This window comes from Eutrema salsugineum, unplaced genomic scaffold (genome assembly GCF_000478725.1).
Source record: "Eutrema salsugineum unplaced genomic scaffold, Eutsalg1_0 scaffold_10, whole genome shotgun sequence".
Lineage (NCBI taxonomy): Eukaryota > Viridiplantae > Streptophyta > Magnoliopsida > Brassicales > Brassicaceae > Eutrema > Eutrema salsugineum.
The window spans coordinates 6551121-6573493 of record NW_006256908.1 but is presented as its reverse complement, the minus strand read 5'-3'; the positions used below and the strand labels follow the sequence as shown (position 1 = coordinate 6573493).

Below are 22373 nucleotides of genomic sequence, written 5' to 3'. Positions count from 1 at the left end.
AAATAATGTAGATATAACATCAGATATCGATTTCCTTTCCTTAATCCTTTGCAGACTTTTATCTTCTGCTTTGTAGATCTCTTTCAGGAAATCAGGAAAGGCAATACGGATGGAGAAGAGGGCAGATCTTAAGTCACTTCTTCAGTATCTGCCTCTTGTGGCTCAGTCTTCATCTCTAGTCTGGCCACCTTCTGTTGAACAAGAGCTCCAAACAATGTCTAGGGGACCGAACAAGTCAATGGTCAACTCTGGAGAGGTTCTTGCCTTGCATATCACGAATATGCGCAAATCCCTCTCCTTGAATGCATCTGATCTTGCACCTAATCCATTAAAAGGTTATGCTATTTTCTTTGACAAGGTAAGAATTATTCTGTCTTTTCATCTTTCTTCTTGGTTGTTTGTGTTTCTTTATTCATTGTGCCTCTAAAGATGAAACTACAGGTGAACATTTAGCATGAGACTTTAGAAAAATGGTATAAATGGTAGGGCTCATAGAGGACTCGTAAAGGACTAACAAATAATTGTTTCCTTGTGATGCAGATGATTTCCAGAGAAGAGTCAACTAAGTTTTTCGGTGAGGTGGTTCCTGCGCTGTCCGGATTACTTCTCCGGTTACCTTCAATGTTAGAAATGCATTATCAGAAGACAGACCATGTTCTTGATGGAGTTAAGTCTGGGCTTCGTCTATTAGGCCCTCAAGAAGCTGGCATTGTGTTTCTTAGCCAGGTATACTCTCTGAGTCCAAACAAAAATCTGTGTTTAATCGCATTGAATGAAAGTTGATAAAGTAACTTTCTAGTATTCTTTAGAGGTGAAGTTGCTTGAACTTTGCATTCAAGCTTTATTTATCTCTTCTTCTACTTTTTCACCTCTCAAGTATATTTGCTGTCTTTTGCAGGAATTGATTGCAGCTCTTCTTGCATGTTCCTTCTTTTGTTTGTTCCCTGAAGTTGACCGACGCTTGAAGAATCTTCAAAGAATCAACTTTGATGACCTGTTTTCGTATGTTGGCTCCGTTCTTATTCTTACAAGTTACAACTATATGCCCCAAAGTTACTAATCATTCTTGTGTTTTATTTATTTATTTCAGGTTTCCGTCTATGAGTCACTGCACGAAGCAGGAAAACAAAATAAAATGCCTTATCCATTACTTTGAAAGAATATGTCGATGTATGCCCACTGGTTTTGTTTCGTTTGAGAGGAAAGTTCTTCCATTAGAATACAATCCTCACTATGTTTCTTATCCTGAGGCTGATCACTGGGCCAAGTCCAGCACCCCACTTTGCTCCGTTGAGGTAACATCGAACCACTCTTAATTAAGCCTTCGTCTCCGTTGAATCCAGTTCTTTCAGACGATTCGTAAGTATGCTTTAGGCTATCATCCTCTCGAATCTTGATCCGTTTTTTTTTTTATTGGAGTAGATTCATACCTCGGGAGCTATAGAAGATCAGTGCGGTGAAGCTCTTGAAGTGGATTTTGCGGATGAGTATTTTGGAGGGCTTACTCTGAGTTATGATACTCTACAGGTGTGATTTGTTACATCCTTCTTTTTCCATCTTTTCCTGCAAACTCTTAAGTTTATGTACATGTTTCAAGGTTTTCTTGAATAATGATCTGCTGAAACATGTCAAAACGTCTTCCTATGTAGGAAGAAATAAGGTTCGTGATCAATCCGGAACTTATCGCTGGCATGATCTTCTTGCCTCGTATGGATGCAAATGAAGCTATTGAGATTGTTGGTGTTGAAAGATTTTCACGTTACACAGGGTAAGTACCAATGAATTGAGGTTGATGTTAATTAAGCTTATTATAGTCTTCAAGAAAATCCAACATATGGTGGCGCCATTTAGGTATGGACCTTCGTTCCAATACGATGGCGATTACACAGACAATAAGGACTTCGACACATTGAGGAGGCGAAAAACAAGAGTCATAGCTATAGATGCCATTCCTAACCCAGGAAGTACACAGTACAAAACTGATTCCCTCCTAAGGTAACCAAAATTTGCATTGCAGCCTTTTTTCTCATTCTTTTAAATGTGTGTGAATTGCTCAATTGCTCCTTTTTTGGTGTAGAGAGGTTAACAAGGCTTTTAGCGGATACCTGCATCAATGTAAATATCAAAGTGATGCATCATTTTTCGTAAGAACATCATTTTTGTTCATAAATGGATGTAGCATTCTTGTTTACGTTTTTTTGCCTGATTTTACCAAAGATTAAATTTGTTCTGGCATAGCAGCCTAATCCCCTTCCATCAGCTAAGGTGAGCCAAGTTGTAGAAAGCTCGAAGAGATGGTGTATCGATCATGAAGAGAAGATTGGTGTAGCTACAGGGAATTGGGGCTGCGGTGTATTTGGAGGCGATCCAGAACTAAAGATCATGCTTCAGTGGCTTGCCATTTCTCAGGTACGCTTCTTTGTTCTCATCAATTTCTCCTGAAACCACACAATTTATCATTCCATTTAACACTCTTCATCTTCTTTCTCCAGTCAGGAAGACCCTTCATGTCATACTACACCTTTGGCCTACAAGCCCTGCAAAATCTCAATCAGGTTATTAGAGTCTTAATTCATTGAAACTACTTCACTATTTCAAGACCTTAAAATGTAAGTTATATATATGCTTTTCAGGTGATCGAAAGGGTCGCTTTGCAAGAATTGACTGTAGGAGACCTCTGGAGTAAGATAATGGAGTATTCTTCAGAGAGGCTCAGCAGAAGAACAAGGCTTGGCTTCTTCTCTTGGCTCATAGCCTCACTCTCTGCCTAGTAGACAAAGTTTTATATTCTTTTCTGAATTCGTGACATTCCTTTTTCTCTCTGTTTCTGACATCTGAAGTCTATTTGTTACCCATTAAAAATGTTGTATCTCTATTATGTTGAAATTTATGTGAATAATCAATCCTTGTGTAATTGTTTTATCTATCTGCTTAAAGCATTTTTACTCGAGACATAATCAAAACAAAAAAGTTTCTGTTTTTCGCGCGAGGATTTAAAGCAGTTGGAAGTACAACTTACCAGATGTAATATCAGTATCATCCGTTCAACCATCTTTAGGAAAGCTAAAAAGCTATACTATGAATGAAATCTAAACAACACTCGGAATAATAGGTCATAAGAAAACAACACTCAGAAAAAGAAATTAGTCACAAAGCAGAGCATTTTTGACCGGAATCTCTAGTTACACAGCTGGAGCAGGAGTTCCGCCGCCTTTATATATGTTTCTCTCTCTCAATTTTGAAATATGTTTGATATGAATGCAAAGAAGAACCAGGTTCTTGATATAATCGGTATTCATTTTTCTTGTGATTTTGTATGAGCCAAATCTGCGTATGGTTTGACTGTTGTATGTGATACTGTAGTAAGGATTGGACTTCGTAAGTTACGGTTAGCCAAAACAGAACTTGCCAAAGTTGAAACTGAGATACGTTACCTTAATGAGTTGTTTGTGATAAGCACCCTCATGATCCAAAATAAGGTCAGCACCTTTGCAAATACGTAAATGTTATGTCTTGTTTCTTTTGTATAACCAATGGGCGTTACTTTGGTAGAATCTACATACTCATAATATCAGGTTCTACGACGTTGTGTTTTGTGACAATCCATAAACTGAATTTGTTTTAATATATTAATAATCAATTATACTGATCAAAAGAAAAACAAAGTAGTGAAGAAATTGAAAATAAGAGCATGAATTACAATCACTAAAACATCAGATAGAAGAGTTTTGTAGTGGGTTCGAGTGAAACCAACAAAGATAATAAATAAAGATAATATTGCAAGAAATTTGAATATATACATATATATATATATACATATATATATATACATATATATATATTAGATAAGTAAGTTTAGTCAAACTTCTTTCGTTTAGATTCATGTGTATTGTGTACATCGTATAAAAAATGAGTCGATTGGTCGGTGTGACATCATAATATTTTGTTATTGGTTGCAAAATAACAACTTTCTAAATCTACAAAATATTTTTATAGTTTGCAAAGCCAAAGTCACGGTCAAAAAGATTAATTTATGTCCAAATATTGTAAATACTAAATACATGTAAGACATATACTCCGAATTATTTTATATCAAATATATATATAGAATTCTTTTTTTAATTATTAATAAATTAATAACTCCAAAGGAAAACAATACATATTTATACATAATAGATTTACATCTTTGACTACTACTAACATAGACTTAAATACATGCATGCATTCAACGTTACATGAATGGTTAGTCAACCTCACTCTCAAGTCTCAAAAATATATTAACATTTTGTTACATCTATAAATAGGGAACTTTTAAAGTTCTATCTAACCACTCCTACATAATTTACTTAACCATGGCTTTCAGTAATAAACCTCATTTTATGTTGTTGTTTATGATCTCTTCTACTCTTTTTCTTTTTGGATCGACATTAGATTTGTCAGATGCTCCAGCGGAAGCACCAACTTCGGGCGGTGACGGCTTGTTACCTCTAGCCGGAAAGCATGTTGTAATTCGCAACAAAGTAAAAAACAGAGAAGTTTTGAATGTACATTGCAAATCAAGTGAAGATGATTTTGGGGTGATCCATATTCCTTATAATGGTGAATGGGGTTTCAGATTTCATGTTAACCTTTGGGAAACTACGAAATTCCATTGTCATTTTACGTGGCATGGAGGCGGATCTCATTATTTTTATATATTTAAAGTTTCTAGAGATGATAGTGCATTTGGACAAGTTCCAGTTTGCAAAGAATGTATTTGGGAGGTAAGAGGAGGCGATAAAAACCCTATTTGTCGTGTTCCTCGTGAGAAGGATTACGAACCATACTGTTTCAAGTGGGAGGGTGAAAATAATTAAAAAAAAAAAGATTATTGTTAGTTATTACTATATCTTATAAAAAAAAATGTAACATCAAACTTGGTTGAATAAAGTATTATATACCATTTATTATGTTCGAATGTTTGACTGTTTAGAAGCTTTCTTTATTCGAAGTTTTTACATATCCACATAAGCAAATTAAGTTTTTTTTTTAAGATGGATTATATTATTTTTCTCTTAAATAAACATCATTTTTGATTGACCAAAAAAATAAAAAAGAAACATCTTTTTGAAAACTAAGCTTTCTACCTATAGATTCGACTTTCGAATGTTGTTCCAATTTTTTTGGAGCTGATTCACAGCACCATATATATGACAAAAGATATGTATAGGATTCATGGGAAACAACCACATTCGAAGCCTATACAAGTAAGTAACAAATATTTGTTCATGACTCGACCTGCCTGAAGAGCTTCATGGAAGAGGAGATGTCGTAATCGATTGCAAAGAATAATAAAGAATCTTCTTCAAAAGACAATGAGATATTCGTGAATTCTGAGATCAATAGTATTTTTTCTTTTTTTTTGTCTTCATCTAACATGTCTTCCAGGGTCTTTCGACATCCCCTCTTTAACATATTCCTCAGGCCTTCCTCAATCTCCGGTTGCAGCTCACGATTGTGAGATTGATTCAATCCACTAGCTAGTTTATATTTAAAGAGAGAGAAGAAATTGGATATGTAATGTAAAAGAAAGAAAATCGTTCTATATAGAACACAAGCTCATTCTATTATATATATATTGTTATGATTATGATGAATAGAATGCCACATACTTTCTTTGATGCACTATAAATTAATTTTGCAAAATTTGTTTTTGTTTTGAACTTGAAAGCATAACTAACTTTTTTTTTTTTTGGGTAAAATGTAAAGATAGCATAACTAACTTTGTATGTCTATTTAGGATTAAGCACATGATGTGTGAATGTATTAACTGTTGAAGACAATATCATTCCGTTCTATGTTGTTCGAGATAGAATGTTGAATTCTTTATACTAATTTCCCTATTCCAATTTTGCAAATGACTGTTGCTTTATGCAACTGTTATGCATTTTATATCAGAGTTACTTTTTAGGTGGGATACTCTTTAAAATGAATAGAGTTTGCTATTGGTTTTCAAGTCTATACATTCATATAGTATAGCTCATATAGAAATCATTTCAAGATTAAATTTACTTAGTTTAGTCGAATTTTAGTTCATTTATAGGATTTGAAAAAAAAAATTGTGCTTGAGACTAGATTTTTCGATTTAGCGTTTAGTGTTTTTGCATTTAGAGTTGTCTTTATTAAAGTTATGGAAAACAGTATAGTATGCTTTTATATTTTACGTGTGACTATATCATCAAACTTGGTGAAAAGATGGATTATATACAAAAGCCGTTGTAGGGAATAAGCATAAAGAAATACAACAACGTACTAAACAGAGGAGGGAGAGTTAGGAGGTTTCAAAACCCTTGAGAGAGGATCTAGTCAACATTAAGTGTCCTCGCTAAGCATAAAGTTAGGAGGTTACAAAAGCCCTTGTAGGGAATAAGCACAAAGAAATGGTTTGTTGAGTCTCCTCGCTAATAACTGGAGGAGGTCTTGAACAATTGGTATGGACCATGGAGTCTAGCATTCTGCTTCTGCTCCTTCCTAATTCCACGACGCACTACCAGATTCTTAGTGAACCAAAAACAAAAAAACGGACATGTCACGTTCTTATTGGTCAAATTTGTTCTACTATTCAATTCCAATGAACAAGATGAGCTATCTAGGGTTATAACTTTTAACTAGTGAAGGGTTTTAACCCAACAAACACTTTACAAGAAAAATTAGTAAATATTGTCTTCATTCTTTGCTAAGTGTGTTGTAATGTAAATTGTAATTGAGGTCCTCCCCAATGGTTTGGTGCACACGCTATCAATGATCTGTTTCTATGTTGTCTCTTGCATTAATTTTTTTGTGAACAATCAAATCTTTTTTTTTTTAATAGGATTTAAATTCGAATGCCAGGCTGAATGTCACCATTTAACTAATTAAAACAGCGTGGTGAATAATCCTTTCCACGTTTCTTGATCTGCAAGCAATGATATAAATAAACTAATAATCTCTTTAGTCAAAAAGTGTTATTTTAATTAATCAGACTGGTGAGCTGTAGAGACTTTATCAGTTTATGTTGTGGCTTAATCTTTCTGGAAGAAACTTGCAACTCCACCTCTCAAGAATCAAGAGAAAGGTGAAAGAAGTTCCAAAAAGAAAAAGAAAAAAAAAACAGAGCAATGGAGAAAAGAGAAGATCTTGAGACGATTTTAGCCTACTTGCCGGTAGAGATTCAGGGTTCGTCTCTGTCTTGGCCATCGTCACACTTGGTGGAGGTTTTAGAAGCTTTGACCGAAGGACCAAGTCACAGCAGAGTCGACTCGGGAAAAACTCTGTCTGATTCCATCTCTGACATGAGACAAGCTCTCTCTTTGACTTCTCATTTTTCTGATTCAGCACTTCAAGGCTACACTCTCTTCTTCGACGAGGTAACAAAGAAAACTTCATTTTTTTCCGCGGATTTTCCGATTTGCTGGAGTGAAAAATGTATTGGTTTGATGCAGCGAATGTCGAAAGAAGAATCAAGCAGATGGTTTAACGAGTCTTTACCTGCAATGGCTTGTCTTCTTCTGAGATTCCCATCTATCTTGGAATTACATTATCTAAGTTCAGAGAATCTCATCAATGGCACAAAAACCGGTCTTCGTGTCTTAGGCCCCAAAAAAGCAGGCATTGTGTTCCTCAGCCAGGTACATAAATTAAATGTTCTTAAGCCAGATTCTCAATAAAGCAAGAGATAATGAAAAAATGTTTTCTTCATTTTGGCTATGGCAGGAACTTATAGGAGCATTGCTTTCATGTTCTTTCTTCTGTTTGTTTCCTGTCGATAATAGAGGCTCAAATCTTCTTCCAAACATCAATTTCGACAAATTGTTCGGGTATACATTCTCATCCAGGCTAAAAAAATTAAACAAGTTTTGTTTTCTTTCTGAAACTTGTGTTTTGAATCTTGAGGTGACCTATATTTGCAGAAGCCTAATCAACACGGCACGAAACGAGCACCAAGAGAACAAGATCAAATGCATACTTCATTACTTCCAGAGGTTATCTTCCTCTATACCTCCTGGATTCGTCTCATTCGAACGCAAGATTCTCTCTTTAGAACAAGATACTTCTGGTCTCGAAGCTAGTCCTGATGCAGATTTTTGGAGTGCATCTACTGTCAATCTCTGCCCTGTTGAGGTCAATTAACTAAGTACATAGAAGCTTGATTCTACTGGGTCTGCAAATATTTTCTGTTTCAATTTACAGTTTTCAATGGTCTAGGTTCATACTTCTGGTTTAATAGAGGATCAAAGTGTTGAAGCACTTGAAGTTGACTTCGCCAACAAGTACTTAGGAGGTGGTGCTCTTCGCAAGGGATGTGTCCAGGTCTATAAAACTTTTAACTCCAAAAATCCTTTTTGATCTTGTGAAGTTTTACTCAGAGCTTTGACTATGTTTCTGATGTGAATGATTTCCTGAAACACACACAGGAAGAGATTCGATTCATGATCAATCCAGAATTGATCGCTGGTATGCTCTTCTTACCAGCCATGGAAGCCTCTGAAGCAATTGAAGTTGTTGGTGCTGAAAGATTCTCTCACTACACAGGGTTACAAACTTACAAAGAAAATTTTGAGTTACATATACACAGAGACATTAAAATGATGAAATGTAATTTACTTATGAAAGAAAATGGTTATCTACATTCTGCAGATATTCATCTTCCTTTCGGTTTTCTGGTGATTACATGGACACAAAGGGAATAGATGTTTTCGGAAGGCGAAAAACAAGAATCATCGCCATAGATGCTCTTCGTCATCCAGGAACCTCCCAATACAAACTTGAACGCCTCCTCAGGTAATAATTGAATACAATCTTTATACTGTTAACAAGTAACATATATCTGAACATTCTTCTTTTTTCCAGGGAGACCAATAAGGCTCTCTGTGGTTTCCTCCATGTCTGCAAGAATCAGTGCATTGATCATGAAGATGGAGTTGGTGTTGCAACAGGGAATTGGGGATGTGGTGCTTATGGTGGAGATCCTGAGCTCAAATATTTTCTTCAATGGAGTGCTGTTTCACAGGTCAAATCTTTCACTTTTTCTCTTCATTAAGTGCTGTTTTTTTATGGCTCACAACATTACATTATTTTCAGGCAAGAAGACCATTCATGTCTTACTACACTTTTGGATTTGAAGCACTCCATAACCTAAATCAGGTTTCGTTTTTTTTTGTTCTCATTTACTACATCAACTTACAAAACAGAGTAATGTTTTATGCTTAATATCTCTGGTTTTTGGTTACAGGTAACGGAAATGGTTATATCTAAAGGTTGGACGGTGGGAGATCTATGGAAGAAACTAGTCGAGTATTCGAACCAGAGGCTAAGAAGCAGCAAGAAAAGAAGAGAGCCTAAACTTGGTTTCTTTGATTGGCTTTATGGCATTGACTGATAAAGCTATAAATCTTGACCTCGTTTCAGACAGAGAATTATCATTTGTATTTTCGAGTGTGGAAGTTTATATGAAATAAAGCAGCAAGAAAATACCATCGACTGATACTTCAAAATAAAAAACAGAAACCATAATTATCATCTTCACTAGAGTAATGTAGAGAACTCAAAGCAGAAAATCTGAAACCTTAAAAAATTAGCATCAACAAAATTAAAAACAAAAAAACAAAATTATTTGTGCGTGATGTGTCAATTTCTTATTTGAGGATTTTGGTTGTCCGATTCTATCCCAATTAATTACCAAAACAGGGGTTTCTATAGGGTTTTAGCCGGACGACGAAACACACACAAAGATACAGTTTTTTTTTTCCAATTCATTGCCAAATTCAAGCTTTCAGATTGCTGCAAGGTTTGTTGAGAATCAAAATTTTCTTCTAAACTATTTTTTGAGTTATCAATCGCAACCAAATTCCTCTTCGCGAGCCGCTTTCTGAATATTTTACCCCCTTTATCCTTTGCTATGTGATTCCATTTTCGTTTCTTGGTCTGGAAAATTTCACTTGAAAAACTTCACCTTTATCCTTTTGTTTGTCTCAGAGGAATGATTCTCCCATATTCGACACAGTTCACTTGCCCTCTTAAGGAGAATGGATTCAGCTTTTCCTCCGCCGTTCCTGCTTCTTCCCATTTCAAAAGATATCCTTTTGAGCTTGCTTCGTCGAGACATGAGTGTTTTGGTTCTGTGAAGATTGTCTCCTCGGTTAGTTTCCGACGACCTAAGTCTCTAATTATGATTACATTAGTTCCGAATTGCCTCAATTTGAAACCTTTTTCGCTGACATATGGCTAGAAAGGGAATGTTATGAGGTCTAGAAGAAATGTGAAAGCTTTTGGGTTGGTTGATAAACTTGGGAAGAAGTCATGGAGAAGAGAAGAAGAAAGCGACAGTGAAGATGAGGAAGACGAAGCTAAAAAAGATACATCGAGCAAAAGATTAGGCGACGAAGCAAGTCTTGATGATCCAGAAGAGAGACGGGAATGGAGGAAGAAGATAAGAGAGGTGATTGATAAGCATCCTGATATTGAAGAGGAAGAGATTGACCTTGTTGAGAAGAGGAGGAAGATGCAAAAGCTTCTTGCTGATTACCCTCTTGTTGTGAACGAGGAAGATCCTAATTGGCCCGATGATGCTGATGGTTGGGGGTTTAGCTTCAATCAGTTCTTCAATAAGATAACAATTAAGAACGAAAAGAAGGATGATGATGATGATGAAGACGATAATGGAGATGATAGTCACAAGGAGATTGTTTGGCAAGATGATAACTACATACGCCCGATTAAAGATCTCACAACTGCAGAATGGGAGGATTCAGTGTTTAAAGATATCAGTCCGCTCATGGTTTTTGTTCACAACCGCTACAAAAGGTCAGTTGGTAACTGGTTGTTTCTTACTGTCCAAAAATTTATGCTTGTGGTCTCTTTGATTACTCATACCTGACTTTGCAAAGCTTAGCTTGTCAAAATAGCTACACATATAGAACTATTTCTGACATTTGGTTTCTTAAATTTGATTATTATTTGGGGTGTTTGGTTTATGGATTCAAGTCACTTTGGTGTTTAGAAGTTTCTACCTTTATTGTATCTGTAGGCAGATCTGTCTCTCCCTTCATGCTGATGGAAATCTTTTAATCCTGACTACAGTACTTCTAGCTTTTGTTGTTATATTTTGATACGAGTATCGGCTAATTTTAGGCCAAAGGAAAACGAAAAATTCAGGGAAGAACTAGAGAAGGCGATTCATGTAATATGGAACTGTGGACTTCCTTCACCAAGAGTAAGTCTCGACATCTCTTTACCATTTTGTAAAACCATTCTTGATCATCCTGTATGTTTTGGTCTGTGCTTAATCCTTCTGAGTCATTATTACTTGCAGTGTGTTGCTGTTGATGCTGTGGTTGAGACAGATTTGGTCTCTGCTCTGCAAGTATCAGTGTTCCCAGAGATCATCTTCACTAAAGCCGGAAAGATACTATACCGCGAGAAAGGTAATGTCTCAGTTCAATACCGGAATCTTGTATAACCTTCTTGTAGTACTTAGTACATTTTGAACGTATTTCAGGCATTAGAACAGCAGATGAGCTCTCAAAGATAATGGCTTTCTTCTATTATGGAGCTGCAAAACCACCTTGTTTGAATGGTGTTGTTAATTCCCAAGAACAGATTCCTTCAGTTGATGTAAGTGCCGATAAAGCATAGGCCTTTGTGATTATGTAAAGTAGTTTCTTCTCTAAAGCCTGAAGAAAATGTATGAACTGATGAAGAAGTAATCAAATCTTTTGAATTTGAAATATGTTTTTCTTCTTCTCTCAAGTTGCTATTTATAGAACACTTGATCATCAGCTTGTTTCTCTCTCTCTTGCGACGTGCTCTTCTCTCCATTTCTCTCTCGCTCGCTCTCTCTCTCTCTCTCAATCTCAATCTCGCACCATCTCTCATTCTCATTTCCTCTTCATGGTTGGATTCGTCCCGATTTCAAAATTTTCTTCATTTGTCGAGTTCCTTTGATCTTCTTCCATGGATTCGGCTATCATCGAAGCAGATGAGCGGGAGGGGTTGGCATCACTCGTTCCCGCTCATCCGCCGCCGCGTAAGACACATTCCTACGTCGAACAATACGAGCAGAAGCCGCATTACCCGATCCGCAAATATAGCCTTGACGAAGGCTCTAGATCCGTGACGACGGACTCCGAACCTGTTTATTTTGATTCCTCCGACGGCGAGTGCTCCACCGCCACCGGCAGAACCGGTGGCGACAGAGGCAACGGGGAGGATTACGGTTTCGTCACGCCTCCGTCGAAACCAGCATCGCAGGGTGGTGAGATAGCTGGTCTCGGAGGAGGAGACGATTTCGAGTCCCTCCCGGAGTTCATCGGAGCAGGAGGCGGCGTCGACGTATTTAAGGTGCCGGTGCGTGCGGCGGTGAATCCTGGACGGCCGCCGTGTCTTGAGCTCCGGCCACATCCGTTGAGAGAGACACAGACGGGAAAGTTTCTGAGAAACATTGCTTGTACGGAAAGTCAGCTATGGGCGGGACAGGAGAACGGCGTGAGATTCTGGAACTTGGAGGAAGCATACGAGGTCGGTTGTGGTATCGGCGGGCAGGTACGGCGAGGGGATGAGGATACGGCGCCGTTTCATGAGTCTGTGACTATCTCGCCTACCTTGTGCTTGATGATTGACCACGGCAATAGGCTTGTGTGGAGCGGCCACAAAGATGGCAAAATCAGGGCCTGGAAAATGGATCAGCCGGTTACTAATACTGCGGATGATTCAAAGCCTTTCAAGGAACGGCTCTCGTGGCAAGCTCATCGTGGTCCTGTGAATTACATTGTCATGAGCTCCTATGGTTAGTCAAGTTTTTTGGTGTTTTGTTATGAACAGAGACGATAATTGGATTCTCAGATATTGTTTGTTTCGTCTTGTTTATGTTGCAGGTGATATGTGGTCATGCTCTGAAGGCGGTGTGATAAAAATATGGACTTTGGATTCTTTAGAGAAGTCTCTTGTGCTTAAACCGGAGGAGAAGCATATGGCTGCATTGTTAGTGGAGAGGTCTGGGATTGACCTTAGGAGCCAAGTTACTGTCAATGGTACATGCAGTATATCTTCCTCAGATGTCAAGTTTTTGTTAGTTGATACAGTAAGAGCTAAAGTGTGGGCTGTGCAGCACCTCTCATTCTCAATTTGGTAGGCTTTTATTTTTCTTTCCTGAGAAATATGACGCATTAGGCTTCAGCAGATTATGAATATATCATTATGGAATGTCTATGTATATATTGTGGTTCTATTTTGATCATTAAAGAGAGATGTATCGGTGCAGGGATGCTCAGAATAAAGACCTTCTGAAAGTTTTTAATATTGATGGGCAAGTCGAAAACCGTGTGGACATGCAAGCTACGCAAGGTCAACAAGCTGAAGAAACGAAAGCGAAGTTCTTCTCCACACCAAAAAAGGAAAAACCACAGGGCTTTCTGCAAAGATCACGCCATGCCATAATGGGAGCTGCAGGAGCTGTTCGTCGAGCTGCCACTAGAAGTACAGGAGCTTTTGCAGAAGATCCTAGGAAAGTAGAAGCTATTGCGATAGCGGCAGATGGATCAATCTGGACTGGAAGCATGAATGGCGTAATTGCTCAGTGGGACGGAAATGGGAACCGCTTGCGGGAGGTGAATCATCATCAGCAGGCTGTTCTGTGCTTTTGCACATTTGGTGATCGAATATATGTGGGTTATGCAAGTGGTTACATCCAGATCCTGGATCTTGGTGGAAAGCTAGTTGCAAGCTGGGTTTCACACAATGAACCTGTGATAAAGCTAGCAGCAGGTGGTGGTTTCATTTTTAGTTTAGCCACTCATGGTGGTGTAAGAGGATGGTATGTGACATCTCCAGGACCTCTAGACAGTGTAATCCGAACGGAATTGTCTCAAAAGGAAATGACATATGCCCGACAAGACAGTGTTAAAATCTTGATTGGTACCTGGAATGTTGGTGAAGGACGGGCTTCACGCGGAGCTCTTATGTCTTGGCTGGGTTCTGCTGTTTCAGATGTTGGCATTGTTGCTGTTGGGTTGCAAGAGGTGGATATGGGGGCTGGTTTCCTTGCCATGTCTACTGCTAAGGAGACGGTAAGTCATTCTGTTAGAGCTATTTACTCATGACTGACTTTGTTTAGTAAATAGCTCTACTGAAAACGGTTGAAAATCAACCAAATATTAGTGTTTACTTTGCCTCCGTTTGTTTGCTTCTGTCCAATGTACTTTACGAGAAATGAGGCTCCACTGGATGATCCCTATTCCCTACTGATCTGTATTCATTATTGTTCTGCATTGACTAGTTTCTTACTCGAACAGTCATGGAAACTAGTAGGTTTTGAATCTTAATCCATTTGAGTCTATATCGCTTTCAGTTGACAGATACATGTGGACTATCTAGGAATACTGGTTATAGAGAAAAACTGTCTTCACTAGCTTGATTAAAATGTTGTGTGCGGATTCATATGTTATAACCAGGATTTTGCTGTTGTCTACATATTTCAAGTCAGCTCATATTTGAGTTTCCGTTGTAGGTAGGGGTTGAAGGAAGTGCTGTGGGCCAATGGTGGCTGGATGCAATTGGAAATGCAGTGGATGAGAGAAATACTTTCGAACGTATGGGTTCAAGGCAGTTGGCAGGACTGCTAATATCTCTCTGGTAGGCGAAGAATTTTATTCCAGACGAGTTACATTTTTGTGTTTCTCTATTGATTGCAGGTGTACCAGTCAACAGTCGTTTTATTTCCTTACATAGCATCTAAAGTCTTGAGAGTGTTAAGCTATATCATAATATCCAGGTTCACCATCTTTTTACCACCTCATGTCTTATAACTTTCTGCTTAGGGTGAGGAAGGATATTAGAACACATGTCGGAGATCTTGATGTCGCAGCAGTTCCATGTGGCTTTGGCCGCGCCATAGGAAACAAGGTCTGTCTTTCACTTAGTTCTGTCTAATGCAGAATAGATTAGTCTGATGATAACGGAATTTAATGGTTACCTTGCTAGCGTCCATTGAGGATGAGTTATCATTGTTGATCCAAACTAATTTTCCTACGTTGTTAAAAACAGGGAGGTGTGGGCTTGAGAATTAGAGTCTATGACCGGATTATGTGCTTTGTGAACTGTCACTTGGCTGCTCACTTGGAGGCAGTTACTCGTAGAAACGCGGATTTCAATCACATATATCGGTCAATGGTCTTCTCCAAAGGACAAAGTTTATATACTGCCGCAGCTGGTATAGTCCCGTACCTGTTTTTGTCTTGCTCAATTGGCTTCTCCACGTACAGTACTTATTTTGGCTTCTTTATTCTTCTGGCTTGCCATGGGCCCTCTCTTTCTTGCAGCTGGTGCTTCAACATCTGCTCAAGCGCTAAAGAGTAACACTGTATGAACTTATTATATCAGTGCATTAGTTACAGCATTTCACATTTTTGATTCACAAAATCTCGGCCTCGAGCTTATGTTGTTTGTCCTTCTTAATGTTATTGTTCTTTTTCTTGTTTCCCAGAATACAAACATCAACACGGAAGAAGAGAAGTCTGATTTAGCAGCAGCAGATATGGTTGCATTTTTCGGTGACTTCAATTATAGGTTGTTTGGTATAACCTACGACGAAGCGAGGGACTTCATTTCACACCGATCTTTTGACTGGCTCAGAGAGAAGGACCAACTTAGGGCAGAGATGAACGAGGGAAAAGTTTTCCAAGGAATGCGTGAGGCATTAATCACCTTCCCGCCGACTTACAAATTTGAGAAGAATAAGCCTGGCCTTGGAGGTAAAAAAGAGATTTGAATTACTCTTGCAAACTTCTCCTGGTTACTCTTTCATGAGTTTGTGGTAGCAAGCTAGTAAAAAGAGTAAGATTGGGACCAAGTAATTAATTTCTACGGTCTTCCTATCTCCAGGGTATGATTCAGGAGAGAAGAAGCGAATACCCGCGTGGTGTGACAGAGTTATATACAGAGACAACCAATCAAGCCCATTTTCTGAGTGCAATTTGAAGTGCCCGGTAGTTGCTTCGACTGTAATGTAATGTCCATCATGCGATCTCATGATCTTGTCTCTCTTCCTTTCACTATCCATCTTTCCCACCACCGTATGCATTGTGTTTACAGGTATGAAGCTTGCATGGATGTAACTGAGAGTGATCACAAACCCGTGCGCTGTAAGCTCCATGCTAACATAGCTCACACCGATAAATCTGTGCGAAGACAGGAGCTGGGGAAAATAATAAAGTCCAATGAGAAACTCAGATCCATGTTTGAGGAATTAAGATCGGTTCCAGAAACATCAGTGAGTACCAACAACATTCTTCTTCAGAGCCAGGACACATTCATCTTTACAATCAGAAACAAGTCAAACTCGAGCAGAGCCATCTTCAACATCGTTTGTAAGGGTCAGACCATCGCTAGAGATGATGGAGAGGAACCCGAGAATCAATCAAGAGGCACCTTTGGTCTCCCTCGTTGGCTTGAGGTTATTATTCTCTTTTTGTGTCACCAATGATCGTTTTTTTAGCCATTCTTCATCACAAGATTTAATGATCAGAAAACTCTTTCTTTAGGTTTCTCCAGGAGCTGGGATGATAAAACCAGATGCTTCAGTGCAGGTGAAGGTTCATCATGAAGACTTTCACAACTCAGATGAGTCCACTGATGGCTTCCATAAAAACATGTCGTGTGAAGACACTTGTGACAAAGAAGTGACCCTGATGATAAACATCCAGGGAAGCTGCTCGACCAGAACAACAAGCCACTCTATCAAAGTCTGCTTCTCAGCAGCCAAATCAGTTAGTGTCGCTTATTCCAAACCCACCAGCATGACAAAGAATCTCGAGGGTTCCACTCGTTACCAGCCAGATAGTTACCGCGGTGGAAGCACCAGACGCGGTTGAAGATGATTCCTGTTAACATCACACTATAGCTAGATCTTAGGAGCAGACGAACTGTGAAGCCATCTAAAGAAACGCATCCAGACCTATTAGGATATCAAGTTTTTTTAGATTCTCACAACTAAGATTCGGGTGTCATCAGGTTGTATAGTTTCTTCATTTTCATTCTTTGATTCATTGGATATCAGAGAAATTGTAGATTTTGTTGATACTTCAACGACCTCATTACAGATCTGTTATTCTACTCGAAAAACTCGAAAAATATCGAATAGCATTGGTTTACAGGTACAATACCAAGTATATATTGGTTAATCTTACATGAGGAGACCCTGCTGTTCATAGTGCATACATTCTTTTGTTGTATTCACCATTTAGAATCTCTGAATCAGAAGGCATACGAGACATAGAGAAAGACTGAGACTTGCTTCTCTCTTTCCTTATGCTCTTCAATTTAGATTCCTCCATCCTATGCATGACCACGCAGTAACACATCGCACCAATCGTGGTCAACATGATCGTGCCGCCAATAACAGTCGCACACACAGCCAACCACATCTCCTCTTTGCCCACAACAATGTAAGAGAGAGAAACAAAGGCAATGGATATGAACAAACAAGCACACCACATGAGCTTGTTTATCACAAACACAAGCTTCTTCTTCGCCTTCTGCTCAATCACAACAACTGAAGTTTGCACCACAACAACAGCTAAGGATATAAACAATGCCAAGCTGTCAAAGACGAAGAAGACTAGAAACGGTGCTTTGTTTGCTATATGAGCTTGTCCAAGCAACTCTCCTTTCGACCGGTCTTCTTCATATTGACCCGGTATTGTGAAAATGGCTGCGAAAGCCACCGTGGCAATAAGCACAGCCACGACGGTTGCTGAGTTTATAGCGTTGTTTAGACCGCTAATGTGAAGTTTCTTGAGTCTCTTGGCTATCTTCTGGACTCTTACACCGGTTTGCCTGGATTGTTGAAGCTGAGATTGTACCTCGTGTTTAATGTCGCTGACTGTTTGCTTCAGTTGCTTAGCCGGGTTTTGAGGCTTACCGAGATCTTTAGCTGTAGCAGCTCCTGCTTCCTTCAGAACCGACACAAGCTCAGCATTTCCTATCTTCTCAGCGATATCTAGTGGCGTATCTCCAGCTTTGTTTATTGGGTTGAGGTTAATGCCTTCAAAAGATACCAAACACCGCACTATCTGCAGAGAAGTCAATCAACATTTCATTTAATAACTAATATCAACCTAGAAACTCGAGAAAAGGATCATTCCATGATGCACCCCTTCTACTCTACCTTAATACGGCCTTTGTTTGTGGCAATGTGCAATGGTGTATTTCCTTTATTATCCTCAACGCTCAAAACCGCAACATCAGGTTTCACTAACTCAATAACGATCCCATCATTTTGACCTTTTACAGCCATGTGAAGAGCAGTTTGCCCCTTTTTATCGGTTCTAAACCCAATGCTTGGATCATTACCTATCAAAGATTTAACAACTTCCACATGACCCATCCTTGCTGCAGAGTGAAGCGCGGTTTTACCGTTGTTCTTAGCTATCTTAGCCAAATTAGAGTCTGTCTCCAAAAGAAGATTCACCACATCAATGTGTCCTTGTGTCGCAGCCGTGTGTAATGCAGTTGTACACGATAAATCTGTTGTCATTGCCAAGTTTGGAAAAGTCTCCAACAGTTTCTTCAACACCTCTGCAAAAGAAGAAAGAGCCAAGTAAGTGAATATTCTATGTTCTCATTGAACTAGAGAAACTGAAGAAAGTGTAGATCCTGTTACCGAGATGGCCTTGTTTTGCTGCGACATGGAAAGGATCAAACCCGTTTCTAGCTGCGATCGAAGCAGTTTCAAGATCCATATGCTTCAACATCTCCTCAACAACAATTGAATGCCCGTTCTCTGCTGCAGTATAAAGAGGAGTCTCTCCTTCAAGATTCTGCTTTGACAACAACTCTTTTAACTCTTCTCCACCACTGTCACAACAACCTCGAATCAGTTCTTTAACCTTACCTAAGTTCCCGGTTCGAGCCGCAATATGAAGAGGCGAGTCTCCTCTTTTCCCTGGTGACTCATTCTTCTTCCTCCTCTCACCAATAAAACTCAGTTGCCTCTCCATCACCACACGGAAGCTTTTCTGCTTCTCTAAAAACCCACCACGAAAACTCTTCTGCCTCTCCATTGATGCTTTACCAAAACTCGGAAGTTTCTCCATAACTCCACGTTTCTGGTTCTCCACGGTCACACCTCGAAAACTCTGTTGCTTCTCCATTGATCTTCCGAGCCTACTTGGCTGATGATTCTCTACATTCACACCTTGGAAACTAACTTGTTTCTCTAAAGCTCTCGCCTTTCTCGGTTGATTACTCTCCACACATCGAAAACTCTGTTGTTTCTCCATGGATTTCGTCTGAGTCTCTTGTGTTTGGTTTATTATACCATTAATGCTCTGCTGCTTCTCTGCAATCGGACTATTCTGCTTCTCCTCCATTATAGTCATACTATTACTCCAGTTTTCGTCGTTATCAACAAAAATTAGCTAAACCAAGATTACTTTTTTATCGCCCAATCTAACCCAAAAAAAAAAAGACTAATCTAATTACAACATAGATCTTGAAAAAAACAACTCTTGCCCAAATCTAGAGAACAAAAAAGCTATTGTTGTATCACCTAGAAAAATCCATGTTTTCAGCGAGAAAGAAAAAAAAAACGACCTTTACGGGAAACGAATGGAGGGTAGACACAAGATTTCGCGCCCAAGCTGTGAAGAAACTTGGAATTGATTAAGATCGGAGAAAGAATAATCAGATTGAAGCTGATTCAGTACCTCGAGAAGACCAAAAAAACATTCGCAGAATCTGAGAAACCCCAAAGAGCTCGAATTTCAACAAGGGTTTGATAAAAGCTTTAGCCTTTTTTGTGCTCTCACCACGTGTATGAAGTTTGTTCCTAAACCATAGACGAAGCTGCGCAGAGAGAGAGAGAGAATGTCAAAAGCAGAACATCAGCATCATCCTTGGTTGAAGAATTTTAGCAGCCACACCACTTGGTCGTTAGTTGTCAGTGCCTTCTTTTAACACGCTTTAAATTCACCTCACTCTTAAGACATGAAGTTTTTTTTTTTTGTCGTCAAGACATGAAGTTTTAAGTTTCATTCTTTTTGTCGAAAATATTGTTTTTTTGAGGGGTAAGGTATTAAACTGCAAGAATTTTGGACTGTAAATTATGTAATAAATCGAAATTTAAGCGTTAATTAAAATGTTAAGATTTGTCAAAAAAAATTACAATCGGAAATCATATATAGAAGTTGATGGAGGTCTGTAATAACTCTAGTTTATTGACTTGTATCGTCTATTGATGCTGCCATGTCACCTAATCCGAGTTAAATATATGAATGATTTAAAGATTCTACGACTAAACAATTAGTCAATTGACATATTTACTCTAGTTGAATCCCTTTAAGTCAAGTAAGTATCACTTATAGTTCGTTTTTAGGGTTATCACTTTGTTAGTTAAATAACGATTTTCTCTCTTTGTTTTGTAAAATAGTGTAATCAAAGAGTTGTCTTGTTACAAGACAAAACTAAGGGCGGCTGAAAACAAACTTTCATTTCTCACACCTCTTTTTACATTTCTAACCAAGTTATGAAACTAGAGAATATTAAATAATTAGTTTGACCGAATTTCCTAGCTTAGTTGTTTATGTTACTAAACTCTGTTATATAATTCTTCAAAGATAATTAGTTTACATTTGTAAGAACTTTTCTGTTGGTATTACATTTGTAAGAACTTTTTCTACTGTTTCGTAATATCAATAACATAATTTATTTCTTCCACCGAGAAACGGAGAAAGATATCAATCAATTCATTGTGGCCGATAATATTGTAGTCACTACAGACAAATAGAGTAGACCATAAAAAGCACGTGGCCGGCTCATTAATCATTTGTGCTTTTATAATTGCAATTATCAAAACTTTTTATGCATTTCGGAAAACAACTCTTCCTCACAACAATTAAAATGTAGGTCACGTACGATAATATCAGGGTTTTTACTATGAATAAAAGCTAATATTTCTATAGAGCTTTGTATACTATATGGTAAGAAGCAAAAAAAATAAGTAATAGGGAAACTTTGAGTTGTGATTAACAAAGTTTCATTATTAGTCTGTTTTCGCTTAGGGTAGAGCAACGAGACATACGCTTGTTCAATTAACTAAAGTCTGAATTTCCTTTTAGAAAAAAGAGTCTGAGTTTCCCTTAATTAACTAGTTTTCAACCAAATACTGTACCTATGAGTCACTTAAAGTTTATCAAAACCCTAACAAAATAAAAACGTTGTCTGATTAAAAACCTTTAGTCAGAGTTGTGTCTACAAAGAAATAAACGAAGATAAAGAACGGAGGACCATAGAAGAATGAAAAGCTACACAGGTAGACGACTTTGGTTTGCTTGCAAATCCTCCTTTGTGGCACAGAGACAGAAGCAGGAGAAGGCGATCAAGCACACGGAAGAGGGTATTCCGACACATAGAGCGAGCTTGGGAGAAATAATATAGAGAAGAAAGAGGACAAGAGCGAGCCCAAAGACATGACTCAAACATTCGACCAAAAAGAAACCTAAACCCGGCCGGGTATTATTAGGATCTGACGAATCCGAATCCGGGGGTGCCCCGGGTCCTACTGAAGCGCCATTGGTGTAGAACATGAAAAGACCAAACCCCTCAAGGTTTTGATTTAGATTCATAGAGATTTTGTTGAGTTTTATGAACAAGAACGCTGCAAGACCGGAGGACACGATGATTATGTGCATGATGATGACGGCATAAAGTTTTTGCTTCCAGGACCTGTCATGCCAAAAAAATCAGATACAATCGAACCATTAGTTAAAAATCAAATAGCTATCGAAAGCACATACACACCCCCCAAAAAAAAATCAAACAAACAAATCACCGATCCACGTACTCACCAGGAACAATTAATCATCGTTTTGCTCTTCTCCATGATGATGAATCCTGTAGACCCTCCGATGTCACACAATTTGTTAGTCAATCCTTGTATCTTATATAAGAGGATATTAGGTTCAAAATCCTGTTTGAAATATGTTTTGTGTGTTAATTCCCTTTTAACTATGGAACCTTCTTTCCTTTTTTAAAATTTATCTATATCTTTTTGTCCATTATCCTCTTTTTATTTTATAAGATAAGTATAGTAGTATACCATTGATTAAATGAAAAGTATACCATTGAGAAAGAAAGTAAAATTAATTTTGCTTGGATTGGTTCGCTTTCGCTTTCGATTTGTTTCGGTATGAAAACAAAAACAAAAAAAACTGATAAAATAGACTTTTCTACCAATTGATTTGTGAGCCGGTTATTTCGATACATTTCGGTTAAACCAGATATATAATTCCATTGTGTGATAAATCGGTGAGTGCTGATCAATCCACAAAAACACGTTGTGTAATAGGAAAGAGATTTTTAAT

The 22373-nt window shown here is 38.2% G+C and overlaps 5 protein-coding genes, 1 long non-coding RNA gene and 1 pseudogene across 9 annotated transcripts; 5 read left to right on the top strand and 2 right to left on the bottom strand.

Annotated features, from left to right (window-relative positions):
- Nucleotides 1-68: 68 nt before the first annotated feature.
- Nucleotides 69-2936, top strand: LOC18027993 (probable poly(ADP-ribose) glycohydrolase 2). Of its 2 annotated transcripts, none has more exons than XM_006410253.2 (11): nucleotides 69-358; nucleotides 541-726; nucleotides 899-1002; nucleotides 1091-1295; nucleotides 1423-1527; nucleotides 1650-1768; nucleotides 1852-1995; nucleotides 2078-2144; nucleotides 2242-2409; nucleotides 2493-2555; nucleotides 2634-2936. In XM_006410253.2, the coding sequence occupies exons 1-11, from the start codon at nucleotides 110-112 to the stop codon at nucleotides 2769-2771; spliced, it is 1548 nt and encodes a 515-aa protein (XP_006410316.1). In that variant the 5' UTR covers nucleotides 69-109; the 3' UTR covers nucleotides 2772-2936. The 2 variants fall into 2 exon arrangements, with proteins under 2 accessions (XP_006410316.1, XP_024003708.1); XM_024147940.1 differs by having other exon boundaries at nucleotides 2239-2409.
- Nucleotides 2937-4352: 1416 nt separating this feature from the next.
- LOC18027992 lies at nucleotides 4353-4767 on the top strand (annotated as a pseudogene).
- Nucleotides 4768-7136: 2369 nt separating this feature from the next.
- Nucleotides 7137-9397, top strand: LOC18027991 (poly(ADP-ribose) glycohydrolase 1). Its single transcript, XM_024148340.1, has 10 exons — nucleotides 7137-7385; nucleotides 7461-7646; nucleotides 7732-7835; nucleotides 7929-8139; nucleotides 8224-8328; nucleotides 8433-8551; nucleotides 8656-8799; nucleotides 8869-9028; nucleotides 9100-9162; nucleotides 9251-9397. Exons 1-10 carry the CDS (start codon nucleotides 7137-7139, stop codon nucleotides 9395-9397), a joined length of 1488 nt encoding a protein of 495 aa, XP_024004108.1.
- Nucleotides 9398-9680: 283 nt separating this feature from the next.
- LOC18027989 (thioredoxin-like fold domain-containing protein MRL7L, chloroplastic) lies at nucleotides 9681-11744 on the top strand. 2 transcript variants are annotated; one of them, XM_006410250.2, is made up of 6 exons: nucleotides 9681-9805; nucleotides 9994-10156; nucleotides 10247-10821; nucleotides 11149-11230; nucleotides 11330-11441; nucleotides 11516-11744. In XM_006410250.2, exons 2-6 carry the CDS (start codon nucleotides 9998-10000, stop codon nucleotides 11650-11652), a joined length of 1065 nt encoding a protein of 354 aa, XP_006410313.1. In that variant the 5' UTR covers nucleotides 9681-9805; nucleotides 9994-9997; the 3' UTR covers nucleotides 11653-11744. The 2 variants fall into 2 exon arrangements, with proteins under 2 accessions (XP_006410313.1, XP_024003737.1); XM_024147969.1 differs by lacking the exon at nucleotides 9681-9805 and having other exon boundaries at nucleotides 9853-10156.
- Nucleotides 11745-11970: 226 nt separating this feature from the next.
- On the top strand, nucleotides 11971-17006 carry LOC18027990 (type II inositol polyphosphate 5-phosphatase 14). 2 transcript variants are annotated; one of them, XM_006410247.2, is made up of 12 exons: nucleotides 11971-12802; nucleotides 12891-13143; nucleotides 13277-14081; nucleotides 14522-14646; nucleotides 14832-14916; nucleotides 15058-15223; nucleotides 15333-15373; nucleotides 15497-15764; nucleotides 15895-16018; nucleotides 16105-16465; nucleotides 16554-16860; nucleotides 16917-17006. In XM_006410247.2, exons 1-12 carry the CDS (start codon nucleotides 11971-11973, stop codon nucleotides 17003-17005), a joined length of 3456 nt encoding a protein of 1151 aa, XP_006410310.1. In that variant the 3' UTR covers nucleotide 17006. The 2 variants fall into 2 exon arrangements, with proteins under 2 accessions (XP_006410310.1, XP_024016679.1); XM_024160911.1 differs by lacking the exon at nucleotides 16917-17006 and having other exon boundaries at nucleotides 16554-16883.
- A 74-nt stretch (nucleotides 17007-17080) lies between these two features.
- LOC18027988 (ankyrin repeat-containing protein At5g02620) lies at nucleotides 17081-19944 on the bottom strand. Its single transcript, XM_006410248.2, has 3 exons — nucleotides 18674-19944; nucleotides 18179-18588; nucleotides 17081-18083 (listed from the first exon to the last, which is right to left on the bottom strand). Exons 1-3 carry the CDS (start codon nucleotides 19389-19391, stop codon nucleotides 17217-17219), a joined length of 1995 nt encoding a protein of 664 aa, XP_006410311.1. The 5' UTR covers nucleotides 19392-19944; the 3' UTR covers nucleotides 17081-17216.
- Nucleotides 19945-21215: 1271 nt separating this feature from the next.
- On the bottom strand, nucleotides 21216-21974 carry LOC112090211. The gene is made up of 2 exons (XR_002901551.1): nucleotides 21858-21974; nucleotides 21216-21735 (listed from the first exon to the last, which is right to left on the bottom strand). It is a non-coding gene; the product is annotated as an uncharacterized LOC112090211 (long non-coding RNA).
- Between the last annotated feature and the right edge of the window lie 399 nt (nucleotides 21975-22373).

Coding starts and splice junctions, on each gene's coding strand:
- LOC18027993 (XM_024147940.1), top strand. CDS start 110: ATGGAGAAGAGGGCAGATCTTAAGTCACTTCTTCAGTATCTGCCTCTT. Junction 359..540: donor ATGCTATTTTCTTTGACAAG/GTAAGAATTATT, acceptor CTTGTGATGCAG/ATGATTTCCAGAGAAGAGTC. Junction 1,769..1,851: donor AGATTTTCACGTTACACAGG/GTAAGTACCAAT, acceptor GGCGCCATTTAG/GTATGGACCTTCGTTCCAAT.
- LOC18027991 (XM_024148340.1), top strand. CDS start 7,137: ATGGAGAAAAGAGAAGATCTTGAGACGATTTTAGCCTACTTGCCGGTA. Junction 8,800..8,868: donor AAACTTGAACGCCTCCTCAG/GTAATAATTGAA, acceptor TCTTTTTTCCAG/GGAGACCAATAAGGCTCTCT. Junction 9,163..9,250: donor CACTCCATAACCTAAATCAG/GTTTCGTTTTTT, acceptor TTTTGGTTACAG/GTAACGGAAATGGTTATATC.
- LOC18027989 (XM_006410250.2), top strand. CDS start 9,998: ATGATTCTCCCATATTCGACACAGTTCACTTGCCCTCTTAAGGAGAAT. Junction 10,822..11,148: donor GTTCACAACCGCTACAAAAG/GTCAGTTGGTAA, acceptor GGCTAATTTTAG/GCCAAAGGAAAACGAAAAAT. Junction 11,442..11,515: donor GATACTATACCGCGAGAAAG/GTAATGTCTCAG, acceptor AACGTATTTCAG/GCATTAGAACAGCAGATGAG.
- LOC18027990 (XM_006410247.2), top strand. CDS start 11,971: ATGGATTCGGCTATCATCGAAGCAGATGAGCGGGAGGGGTTGGCATCA. Junction 13,144..13,276: donor CACCTCTCATTCTCAATTTG/GTAGGCTTTTAT, acceptor GTATCGGTGCAG/GGATGCTCAGAATAAAGACC. Junction 14,917..15,057: donor GCCGCGCCATAGGAAACAAG/GTCTGTCTTTCA, acceptor TGTTAAAAACAG/GGAGGTGTGGGCTTGAGAAT.
- LOC18027988 (XM_006410248.2), bottom strand. CDS start 19,391: ATGACTATAATGGAGGAGAAGCAGAATAGTCCGATTGCAGAGAAGCAG. Junction 18,589..18,673: donor AGCAAAACAAGGCCATCTCG/GTAACAGGATCT, acceptor CTTCTTTTGCAG/AGGTGTTGAAGAAACTGTTG. Junction 18,084..18,178: donor CAAACAAAGGCCGTATTAAG/GTAGAGTAGAAG, acceptor ACTTCTCTGCAG/ATAGTGCGGTGTTTGGTATC.